The 12,724-nt window shown below is 56.5% G+C and overlaps 1 protein-coding gene across 1 annotated transcript in view; it reads left to right on the forward strand.

Moving 5' to 3' along the window:
* Nucleotides 1-437: 437 nt before the first annotated feature.
* SULT2B1 (sulfotransferase family 2B member 1) overlaps nt 438-12,724 on the forward strand; it is a 38,614-nt gene continuing 26,327 nt past the window's right edge. The window contains exon 1 of the mRNA XM_079119090.1: nt 438-608. Coding sequence (XP_078975216.1) covers nt 553-608 — 56 coding nt within the window. The 5' untranslated portion in view covers nt 438-552. The remainder of the gene's footprint in view (nt 609-12,724) is intronic.

A 12,724-nucleotide genomic window follows, 5' to 3' on the forward strand; every position in this document is an offset into this window, starting at 1 on the left:
CTCTCTGTGGGTCCCTCTCCCCCCTCTCTGGAAGTCTCTGCCACCCACCTCCCAGGCCCCTGCGCCTGGAGCAGCTGCCCGCGATGCTGACCAGGGTCTCTCATCCCCGATCCTTATTCCCGCCCGAGCGGCGTCAGCCGGGAGCCCAGCTGGGTCCGGGCAGCCTGCAGACCCGGGTGCCCAGAGAAGGTTCCTGGATGCAGGCGGCGCGCTCCCTGGACGGACGGGGCTCTCTGGAGTCTGCGAGCGGGTGTCACAGGGCCCGGGAGGCCGGGGTGTGGCCTGGCCGCTGACCCCCCAGACTCCAGCCCAGCCGCTCTGTGGGCGCGGGCCAAGGCCGTGCCCGCGGCCGCTCCTCCCCGCCCTCGGAGAAGGGAGGCTCCTGCGGCCTCTCCCGCTGTCGGAGGCGTGGGTAGCACTGGGAGAACCGGCTGCGCGCCCCTCCCCGTGGGCCGGGCGAGGTAGGCACCTGGCGGGCTCGGGGCGGCCGGCGGCAGACGCTGCCACCGCGCACTCCTGCCGTCCTCCCCTCCCCGCCCTCGCCCACCTGCCATGGACCAGGACAGGATCCTGAGCCTGTGGTCCAACCCGGACGACGCGGACACAAGGTGAGGCCCGGCCGGGGCGCCAGCCCCAGAACCCCTGCAGGGGCCGGCTGCCTGCGGGACCGCCTGGGGCGGCAGCCAGGGCCGCCGGCCTCCTGCAAGCTCAGGCGCAGCCAGGACGCGCTTGGCTCGTCCCCGCCGGGGTGCAGCCCCTGCCGGGAGGGGAGCGAGGGGCCGGCTGTGCTGAGTCACCGCGGGATGCGCGAGGCGCCGGTTCCTCTGGGCGCCTCAGTGGTTCTGTCTGTCAAAGGGGTCCAGGCGCCCTGTCTCCCTGATGGAGGACGTCAGGGGGCCCCGCGGGACGCCCCAAGGAAGTCTTCAGACGATGGGGATGTTTTTCTCCACGGGGGCTCCGAAGGCGCCCCCCGCTCTGCTTGGGGAGAACGGAGAGTGGTGGGGGCCTGGCTGGTGTGCTCTGGAGTCTGGAGGGGCAGGCGGCGGGGTCCCCGAGTCCTTCTCCCTGGTGGGAGAGGTCAGGGCAGAGCCTCACCGCTCTTTGGAGTGCTGGGGAGACTCTGTCCCGGGGATGAGTCAGACACTCTGATAGCACCTGCCTCTCAGGTGAGGAAACTGAGTCTGAGAGGGAAAGTGAAGGACCAAGTCGCGCGGCAGGAAGCAGATCTGAGCTCAGCTGTCTGACTCAGGAGCTGTGGTTTCTCCCTCTCCTAGACGCCTGGCCGACTCCCTGTCCACACCTCTCCTCTTTGCCCCATTTTTCAGATGAGCAAATGGAGGCTCAGAGTGGTTAGGCAGCCTGTCTAAGGTCACACAGCCAGTGGCTGAGTCCACTCTTGCCAGGTGAGACTCTCCTGGCCTTTTGGGCCACTCCAGCCACCCTGGGCTGTGAAGAGGAGGACAGACCAGCCCTGTCCCCACCCTAGTACCTCACTCCATCCAGCTCTCCCTTCCCCTGTCTCTACTGGGAACCAGGGTATAGCGAGGTCCCCTGGAGGCCAGGACTCCAGACACCATTCAGTTGAACCCTGGTTGCTCTGTGTTCTAGACAAACTTCCTAGTAGCTCTGGGCCTTCTTCTGCTTGAGGAAGATTCCCACACTCTCTCCTCAGCATTCTTTTGTCCAGGTCTTCTACCATCTTGCCCTGGGGTCCCTACCTCTGGGAAGGACTTACCACCATCCAAGCACCCGGGAGCCTCCTCTCTGCTCCTGCCCAACCAGTCACCTACAAAGTCCTCTGACTGACCTTCTGGAGTCAGTCCTTGGCCCTCTCTGAACCTCAGTGTCTTCACCTGAGACACTGGGATAAATGCCCTCACCTGTGCACCTGCTCCCAAACTGGACGTCCAGGCCCCCTGTGTGATGCCTTTCTCCAGCTTCCTTGAGCTTCTGGAATCCCCTGGAGCTGGAAGTCTGCCCCTCATGAGCCTTTTGGGACCATTTCCTAATGGAAGACCCCTACTCCAGGCTGCTTGGACACACGATGTCCCAGCTGAACTGAGCTGCTCTCCAAGACCAGCTGCCCCTTCTGGGAGGGTCCTGCCATTGCCCCACTTTCTCCCTGCTCCCCACAGTGGCCCGTCAGTGCCCAAGCCCCACCCCTGCCCCAGACTCTCCTCCCTTCTCGTCAGGCCTCCTGGTCTCCCCTGAGGTCTCGCTCCAGCCTCCCTGCCTCTGCTTGGCCCAGAGCGGCCTCTCCCATCCTCCCGGCCGTCCTGTGCCTCCCCAGTGTCCCAGCGCCTGCAGGCCCTGCTGCGCTGTCCCGTCCCTGCCGTCTTCCCTCTGCCCTGTGGCTGCAGCTCTGGCCACGCCTCATTCCTTGACCCAGTGCCTTTGCACATCCGGTGGCTTCCACAGTGATTCCCAGAGAGGAATCACTAAATCTGTTCTAAACCCTGAGTCTCTTCCCGGCCACCCCCTGCCCTAGTCCTTCTGTGGCTCCCTGGAGTCACAGCCATGAGTCCCCAAACCTCTTTAACACACAGACATCTTTTATCCAAGAGAAAGCTTCCTCCCAAGAAGAGATGCACCCCAGAGAGCAGGAGGGAGTTGCTGTGGTTTGACCCCAGGGACTGGGGCAGGGGCCCCTCCTCTCCTCTGCACCCCACTCCCTCCACCTCCGCGGCCTCAGTGAAGGTGGTGGCAGCGGTCATCAGAAAGCCCAGGGTCCCCAGGTGGTTTGCGGCTCCTTCCGCTCGATGGCATTGACGCCCTCTCTGGCTCTGGGCCCCTCCAGCTGACCGTGGCCACCCTAGTCCGAGCCTCAGTGTGGACAGTTTCCCGCATCCCTGGTGACCTCTGACCCCCCCCCCCCATTTGCCAAGCTGCTTCTCTGGACTAAAGATGCCACGCTGGTCATTTGGAATTCTTGGCCAGGAGAGGAGAGGACATGCCCAGGACGCTCCCTGGTCATGCGGCCCCGTCGTTGAATGTGGCCTGTTTGTGGACGGGGACGGGATGTGGGGATCTGTGAGAACGCTGTCCAGGAATGAATGAAAGGAGGCGAGGCAGGCTGGGAGCCGCGGATGAGTCAGGGCCGCGGGAGGAGCCAGGAGGGCTGGGCCGCAGGGAGACAGCGCAGGCCGAGGCAGAGGCCCGTGCGGGAAAGCGAGAGGCAGCCTGGAGCAGAGCTTTCAGGTGGACCTGGGCAGCAGAGACCAGGCGACTCTGATCTAAGTAAAGAAAAAAACCCACTTAACTACCTACACTCAGAATCCATTCTGAAGCAAGAAAAGTGAGACCATATATTGTTTTCAGATTACAAAACCACCCAGGATTTAATCTGGGCTACAAGATAGACGGCAAGACACTTCACTCCGAGTGTTTTGGGTCAGGTTTGTTAGATTTATGCTTAATATTTGCTGGGTTTAGTGCACCCTTGTACGTATTCAAAGGACTAATACGTACAAATAAGTAATAAGTGCAAAACTTAAGTTCCATAATCCCTCCAGCACCTTGACATGCTTACTGTGCACCAGCATTGTCTCCTTTAATCCTTCTAACCACTTGCCTGACTGAGATTCTCCCAGGTGAATGATTAAGTATTGTTATCCCACTTAAGAGTCAAGCCCAGAGAGGTTGCATGACTTGCAAGGTCACACAGCGGGTGTAGCCAGGATTTGAACCAGGGAAACCTGACTTTAGCACACCCTGGATGGGAATTTGGATATGAGAAAGATCCAAGAAGGAGTCCCTGCCCCCACAGGAGGCTCAGGGAGGGCTACACACATCCTTTGTGGAGGGGGTCAAGGCCAGAGGAACCAAACTGGCTTTAGCTGCAATGGAGAACAGCCTCGGTCTCTGCTCCTCCTCTCCCTCTGATCTCAGAGTCCCCCATGTGGGCTCTTTCTGATCTCTGCCCTTTATGGTCAGGGTGGCCAGCTCTGGATTTACAACCCCAGGGAGGGCCGGGCCATGCAGATGACTTTACAGCCCTAGCATCGTCCTGCCAGTCATGAGCTGTCTTTCTGAGCACAGGGCTAATAAAAACGGCACACAGTCAGCGGCCTCGCTCTTGGGTGGGATTCAGCGGTCAGGTCAAGAAGGCTTTGGCAGAGGGAGATCCGGGTGCGCGTGATCTCCTGGGGCGCCGCCAGCCGTTCTGTTCCCACCTGCTCTCTGTAGCGGGGCAGCTGTGCCCATGGAGATACCAGCGGGTGCAAAGGTCAGAAATCAGGACTGTCGGGACCCTTTGGAAAGAAGGGAGAAGCTCGGTTTGCCCTCCTGGGACACCTGGGGGACGGACAGTGGGACCCGATGGCTGTCCAGGGCCTTCATGCCAGGGTGAGGAGGGAGACCCTGGTTTTGCAGGGAGGTCTGGGCTGGAGGCCTAGGGATTAGGGAGAGGGGACCCTGCCAGCCCAGGGGTCAGGGAGAGGGGACCTGCCAGCCCAGGCAGCAATGCCCCAGAAGTGCCACCTGAGCTCCCATCCCATCCCTATTGCTCGCTGGCTAAGACCCGTGGGTCAGGCAGAGTCACTACGGGGCAGGGACACCCAGGGAGGGCAGTTGCCCCTGGGCAGCTGTCCGTGAGCGGCCATGGTGCTGGCGGGCGGGGTGGGTGCTTGCTGGTTTTGTTTGGCTTCTCCTTTATCTTTCTCAGAATCCCGAGGAACGACTCCTCCTGAGCCAGGGACTCAGGTGCTGAGAGGGCTGGGGACGGGGTGAAGAATGCAATAATTACAACCTTCTGGAGTGTTCATCCTGAGCCAGGCCCTCTCCCAGGGCACAGGGGGTGAGCTCATGCCGTCCATCCTGGCAGTGGCCCTTGAGGTGGCCCCACACTGTGCTCCTGTCCACAGACGGGAAAACCGAGGCTGGAGAGGATTCCTACACCCGGGATGATCCCCGAGGCCCCTGCTAGGGAAAGGGACCCGCTGGGGGCTTCAGACTGCAGGGGGAGGCTGCCCCTCAGGGCCATGTGTCCACCTGGGGACTTGTTACCACCCCCATGGGGCTGATGAGACTGTCCATCCTCCCTGCACACCCCAGTGAGCCCCACAGGGAAACATTTCCTGGTCACTTCATTAAAAAAGAACTCAAAGAAACAGATTAAATTGCCAGGTGCGATGGTGCACACACCTGTAATCCCAGCAGCTCTGGAGGCTGAGGCAGGAGGATCGCCAGTTCAAAGCCAGCCTCAGCAAAAGTGAGGCCCTAAGCAACTCAGCGAGACCCTGTCTCTAAATAAAATATACAAAGGGCTCAGTGGTTAAGTGCACCTGGCTGGGTTCAATGCCTGGTACCAAAAAGAAAAAAGATAAAGAAACAGGTGAAATTAATTTTAATTATATGTTTTAACCCTGTAGATCCAAAGCAGAATGATTTCAACATGTAGTTGATTTTAAAAAGCATTAGTAAGCTATTTCAATATTTTGTTCGCACTGAGCCTTCCAGCCCGAGTATGTTCTCAATTCCAACTTTCAGCCATTCGTGGCTGGAAAAGGGCAGCCCAGCCCAGCTGCTCCGGCCCAGGTTGCCCAGTGTCTGAACCCAGTGTCACTGAGAAAGACGAAGTCAAGCCAGCAGCTCAGTCCGTCCCTGTGGCCACTTTCGGGAGTGACCGCCCAGTCAAACTTTGCTGTCCCACCACCTGGTCTTCTCAGAGGCTCAGGTGCAAGCTGTGTGCTTGCGCCCCAAGGGCGGGAGGGGCACACAGTAGGCGCTTAATGGATGTAAGATGGAAGGGACAGAGACAGAGCGTGCATTCGAGAAGGAAGGACGGGGAGCCAGAGCCCCAGGCAAGGCCGCGGCTGGTGTGGTGGAGCATGGAGCGCCGGGGACGGGCAGAACCCACAGCCAGAACGGAACGACCCAGCGGCGCGGCCAGAGCTGACGCCGCGCTGGGCGGGGCCGAGGCGGGGCCGGCGGCCTGACAGCCGCACAGGCACCGCCAGGCTTCAAGGGACAGAGCCTGGGAACTGGAAGCAAAGTGTGTCTTCTGTCGGGTGCATGTGGGTGAGACGCTCCATCTGGGAGCCTCCGTGTTCCTGGCCCCCCCTCTCCTCTCTCCCTCCCGTCCTTCCTCCCTCCCGGTCTCCCTCTCTCTGTTTTGTTTGAACCCAGGGGTGCTCTGCTACTGAGCTACACCTCCAGCCCTGTATGTATGTATGTATGTATGTATGTATGTATGTATGTATGTATAAATTTGGGAGAGGGTCTTGCTAAGTTGCTGAGGCCGGCCTCAAACTTGCTATTCTCCTGCCTCAGCCTCAGAGTTACTGGGATTACAGGTATGGGCTCGCCTAGTGTCCCCCTGTCTTAAATGGGTCTATAAATGAGCCCTTACCTGGATCCCTGAGAATCGCATCCCAGATGGGAATCACCATGCGCAGCTTACCAGCTAGAGGAGGTGAAACGGCTAAAACCCAAGTCTGCATCCCTGAGCTGACAGCCAGGCAGAGTCACAGTTGACTGATGAAACTTCCAGCACAGAGAACCCTGAGTACTTGAAGAGACTGATTCATTTCTTTAACTAGACTTTTTCTATTATAATTATAAAAGTAATACATCAGAGTGATATATCTCAACTGTGTTTTTAAAACTCATCTTAAAGTTCTTACGGATTTTTAACGGGCAAGAATTTGCTGAGAGAAAAATGAATAATGAGGGGAAACCTGGAACTTTCTTTATGTACCAGGCAGGAATAGCAACACAGGAGGTTGAGGCAGGAGGATCACAAGTTCGAGGCCAGCCTCAGCAACTTAGCAAGACCCTGTCTGAACATATATCAAAATGGGGTCTAGGGACATCGCTGAGTGGTAGGGTACCCCTGGGTTCAGTCCCCACTATTTGAGGACCTATTTTTATGGTTGCCATAATCTGAACTGTTTGATACCACCAGAAATTTTACTCCTACTTATTTGCCCAAGAGAAATGAGAAGGTAGGTAAGTTCACACAGACGAGAATGGTTGAAGCAGCCTGAGGAAGAAACAGCCTGGCCGAGCACAGGGACACGGAAGGCACACTGGCATCTGTTCACACAGTGGAATTTTACTCAGTCCAAAAAAAAAAAAAAAAATCCTCAAATACACAGGCACGCCTCCACATCCAGGGGTTCTACATTCACGGATTCAGGCATTAGAAATATTTTTTAAGCTGGGTGCTGTGGTGCACGCCTGTAATCCCAGCGGCTTGGGAGGCCGAGGCAGGAGGATGAAAAGTTCAAAGCCAGCCTCGGCAACTCAGCAAGGCCCTAAGCAACTCAATGAGACCCTGTCTCTAAATAAAATATAAAAAAGGGCTGGGGATGTGCTTCAGTGTGTAAGCACCCCTGGGTTCAATAAAAAAAAACAAAAAACAAAAAACAAAAAAAACTAGTATTTACATTGTACTAAGTATTGTAAATCATCTGGAGATGATTTAAAGTAACGGAAGCCATTACATGCCAGTACTATGACATGTTATAGAGTGGACACCCACAGACTTGGAAATTACCCCCATGATGTCAAGGGTGACTTTATTCACAAATGTAGAAAATGCAGAAAAATCCAGATACCAAAGTATGCATTCATGTGATAACAGTCTATAAAGTCCAGACCAGGCAAACTCAGGTTCTGATAGGAAGTCTCAGAACAGCGGACTCTGGGCCCACCGGGGTGGTGGGGCTGAGAAAGCCATCAGGCTGATTCTGCATCCCGGTAGGGGTCGGATCACAGGGAGGGTGCGTCCTTTCTAAAATTCACCCCCGTTTGCCTTTCTCAAAAGGGTTAAATGATTTTTAAAGCATAGAAGTGGGATGTTTTGCAGTTCTTGTTTAAAAGAATGAGTTGGAGCCGGCTCTGTGGAACCTATCTATAGCCTCCTCGGGAGGCTGAGGCTGGAGGATCGATTGTTTGAGGCCAGGAGCTCGAGGCCAGCCTGGGCAACATAGTGAGACTTCGTCTTAAAAAAGAAGAAAGGAGAGAGAGAGAAAAAAAAATAGAAAATATATGAGATGGCTACAGATGAATCTGAAAACATCGGCATGATAGATTCATTGAACACTCAGCAAGTTGCAGAGTAGGTTAGGAGGAGTGGGAGGAGGAGGAAATCAGAGCCAGTAAGTGTGACTGTGTTACATTGCGCAGAAGTTGCATTCTAAACCGGGGCCTGCCAGGCTAGCGTGCAGTGATCACCGAGGCGATTTACACATGAGTGTGTGTGTGTGCACGGGTGTGTGCTGGGGTGGACCTGGGGCCTCACTCATGCTAACTCTGTGCTCCACCACTGAGCTGCGCCCCCAGCCCTCGGGGAGGCTGAGCACCCCCCACGGTCACACATGCATGTAACATATTAATAACCCTGGTGGTCAATAGATACAGGCAGGAATGCATTTCCTAATTAACGTTTCCTAAACACGGAGACGAATACGCACATACTCCCTGCTAAGACAGAAGTCACGGGCTCCCCCGCATCCCGGCCCCACGTGGGCTCTCCCGGTCCTGTGAGTTGGGAACCCAGGCTCTGTCATCTTCAAGTCACTTCTGGTCCCGCCAGGCAAGGATTGGGAGGGGAAACACCTGGAGACCCCAGCCACTGTGTGCAGTATTGATCATTCAAGATGTGCAGAGAGGCAGGAAGAAGAAACTGAGGTCCTAGTGGAGACCTAGATCTATCCCTGCAGTACTTTTAATGCTTCAGGTCAAAAGATTTCTGTGTGTGTATCTTGCCAAATAAGTGCCACCTCACAACCTTTTCATTTAATTTATTCTATGGTGCTGGGGATGGAACCCAGGGCCTTGTGCGTGTTAGGCAAGTACTCTCCCACTGAGCCTCACCCCCAACCCTTTTTATATTTTAATTTTGAGACAGGGTCTCGCTAGGTTGCTGAGGCTGGCCTCCAAATTGTGATCCTCCTGCCTCAGCCTCCTGAGCTGCCAGGTTTATGGGCCTGTGCCACTGCATCCAGCTGTGGATGAATTTCTTTTACAGAGTAACTCTACATACAATAAACTGCAGAAATCTGAAGTCCACCAATTTTGAGAATCATATTGAGATGCAGCATCTCCTTGCGAATGGCTGGATGTGAACTTTCAGGGACCCTGGTTGATCTACCCATTGCTTTATTGCTTTTGGTTCCTCTTGAAACAATGTTGCAGTCATCTTCCCATCCCTATTTCACCCGGCACTTCCTCAAGGACGCCTGTGTACCCCATACATTGCTGGGAGGGCCTATTTTGCTAGTTAAGACTGCAGTGCAGCCTGCTGTTCACAGGCTGGCTCTTCCAGGTGGAGCACCGTAGCCTGAGACGCTCTGCTCCCTCCAGCTCCTACCGGGGGGAAGACAGAGTTCAACAAGGAATAGATGCCATCATCCCAGCGACTCGGGGCTGAGGCAGGAGGTTCACGAGTTCCAGGCCAGCCTGGGTAATTTATCTCAAAGTCTGAAAAGAGCTGGGGGCGTAGCTCAATGGCAGAGCGCTTGCCTGGTATGTGTGAGGCCCTGGGTTCCATCCCCAGCACCACAGCCCCCAAAAGAATGCACCCAGAAGAGTCACTAAGTATTAAAGCCACTGTGAAAGAGGCAGGTGGGTGCGGGAGGGGGCGTGACAGGCAGGGCTGGGATCCCTGCCGTATCCCAGCTGCTCCCGGAAGACCCCAGCCGGGAAAAGGGGTGCTCTATTTCCGTGGGGCTCAAGGATCCCAAGAGGTCCTGCTAGCCCTGCTCCAGCTGAGAGGGTTCTTTCCCCTCTGACTCTGGCCAAAGCGTGAGTCATCCTCGGGTGGAGCTGGGGACACTGGGCTGCAAGGGCTGCAAGTGGAGGCCCGAGGGAGGTGGCCGGCGCCCCTGGCCAGGGGGACAGCCAGGCAGAGGCACGGCGTCTGGAGGCTGCACAGTCTGTTCTGGCAGCCGGTGTCTGGATGCTGCTCAGGCTGGGAGCCCTGGCAGCCTCCCCAGGGACGGGCGAGCTGGCCGCCGGCGTGAATCAGCAGGACAGTCCGTCAAGTGCGGGGCCGCCCCTGGGAGCCTGGCCCCAGCCCTGGCCTCACATGGACCCCCACACATCCCAGAAGTGCCCCTGTCGTCCCCTCAGGTCTTCACCCAACGTGGTCTCCTCAGAGGGGCCTCCCTGACTCCACCTGTCGGAAATGGCAAGCTATGGGGTTCTGAAGGCCCCCCGACCCCAGCTGTCACCTTCCACAGGCCACTCTAAATCACGAGTGCCCCCGGGAGTGTTCACACACGGGCAACCTGCTGCACGGACTTTTGTCCTACCGGTTGTTGCTCAGTGCCCGGCACCCGGCCACTACCCAGGAAATACCGTGAGATGAGCGAGTAGATAGGCCTGTGTCACAGACTGGGAGGTCCCTGGAACAGAGGCCCCCGGGCCACTCCCCACCCGGGGACACCTCGCTCCACCGCTCCTTCTTCAGATGAAACCAGGGAGGGCATGAGATTGGCACAAACCCAGTGGGGCCGTCACACAGGTGAGGGGCTGCTCCTCCATACATTCTCGGGTGGCCAGGAGGGACACTGGCCAGCCAGACGTTTCATTGTAATAATGAGTGTTAAGTATTGATATGAATGAGGCTCTTAAAAATATAATTACACAGGCTGGCATGGCGGCACGCGCCTGTCATCCCAGCGACTCAGGAGGCTGAGGCAGGAGGATCACCTTGGCAACTTAGCAAGGTCCTATCTCAAAATGAAAAATAAAGACTGGGGGTGTAGCTCAGGGATAGAGTAGCCCTGGGTTCAAAAATAATAATTAAAAAGTAACGATAACCAGACAGTGACATGGACCTTTGGGCCAGTTTGCAGCAGCACATGCCTGTAATCCCAGTGGCTCAGGAGGCTGAGGCAGGAGGATCTCAAGTCCAAAAAAATAATGATAATTAATTTTAAAGATTGACCTTTGCAGGGAAGTGTATCATTTTAGGAATTTAATGCAAGTACAGACTGTATGGTGACCAGAGTCAGGGGCCAGAACTGTTCTGTCTCCCTAGCAACGCCCTCCAGCTGCCCTTTGGGGAGACACCCTTCCCGTGGGACCCCCCACAGACTGCTGGGCTGTTCCTGGTCCGTGCTGTTCTGTTCCTGAGATTTCTGTTTTATTTGCTTCCTGATGCTGCCGTAAGAATTTCCCACAAACAAATGGCTTACCACGTCCCCAGAGGTCAAGCACAGGATGGGTCTCCCGGCTGGAATCCGCAGCCACCAGGGCTGCTCCCTCCGAGGCCCCGCGGAGGATCCCTGCCTTCCAGAGCCGCCTGGTGCCTTGGCGTTGGCCGGCGGCCGCTTCCTCCCTCCTCACAGTCAGCCCAGCACCTCTGGTCTCGGACTCTGGCCTCCTGCCTCCTCTTTCACTTAAGAGGACCCTTGGGCACCCCGCCCCATAATCCAGGGTCGCCTCCACATCTCAAGATCCTTGACACGATCGCTCTGCAAAGTCCTTTTTACCAGGCAATGGGACACACCCGGGGCTCTGGGAGGAAGACTCCGGGGTCTGTGGGAGCCACAGTCACTGGGAGGAACGGCGCAGCTCGGCCTCCGGTCTGGGGTCCTTCCCCACGCGGCGCCTGTGGGCTCACCCCTCCGCCGCTGGAGGGCGCTGCCGGGAGCGGCGCTGCCTCGGGTTGTCCATCCTCCCTGTCCTGGTGGTGAGAAGGGGAGCAGCTGCGGACTCAGGCTTCCTTTCCTCCTGGATAAACACCAGGAGGAAGAGAAACTGCTTCACACCCCCTGCTTCCATTAGGATATTTGATTGAGTCTGTAAATACATGTAATGCGAAGTATACAACAGTAACACACCCTTGGCGACCGCAGGCCAGGGCTGGGGGCCATGGGCACTGAGGATATGTGAGCTACCCTGTGTCAACCATGAGCCTTCCTAGCCTGTCCCCTAACCAGCCCCTGCTCCTGCCGGGAGGAGCAGCCCTGGAGGAGCCCTGGGTGGAGGCCAGGGGAGCTGCCCCTGGCCCTGAGCAGTTTAGAGTGCACACTTTGGGGTCACACTGCCCAGGCTCAAATCCCAATCTGCCCTCTGCTGCTGTGTGACATTAGCCAAGTATTTTGCCTCTCTGTGCCTCCATTTGCTGGTCTGTAGGCAGGGATGGTGATAAGAGCCACCTCACCAAGAGGCCAGATGCGTCTAGGTCTGGCAGGCAGTGGGGCACCAGCGCCAGGCAGCGTCTCTTCCTCCTTCAACAGCCTCCTCTGTGCCAGGCTTTCTGGGGCGTATGGTGGCAGAAAAGGCAGAACCCCAGAGGAAAACAGGTGCGTGACGACATCTGGGCTGGTGGAGTCGCAGGCAGGGGCTGTCCAGGCATGGGGTCATTGTCTCTGTCCAGAAAATAAAATGCTCCAAAGTCCAAAGATCCTCGAGCATCTGCACAAAGCCAGAGTGGAAAATTTCACCCCCACCTCCTGGGACGAGTCAGAGTCCAAATCCAGCACGAGGCATTGTATTAAATGACCTCAGCTAAGCATGCAAAGGTGCATGGGACACATGACTTCCCTGTGTGGGCTTGGATTCCCCAGCACCTCAATGCACTGCAGGTATGACTATTTCAAAATCCAAAGAAAAGGTCTGAATTCCAATCTCCTCTGGTCCCAGGCATTTGGGATAAGGGACTCCAGAGACTGTAGGGCAGCTCAGAAAGTGCAGAGTACCTCGGGAAACAGCAGGGTTGCGGCAAAGGGGGTCTGACTGCAGTAGGGGTGTCAGGGAGGCCTCAGAG

This window comes from Sciurus vulgaris, assembly GCF_902686455.1.
Source record: "Sciurus vulgaris genome assembly, chromosome: 17".
Lineage (NCBI taxonomy): Eukaryota > Metazoa > Chordata > Mammalia > Rodentia > Sciuridae > Sciurus > Sciurus vulgaris.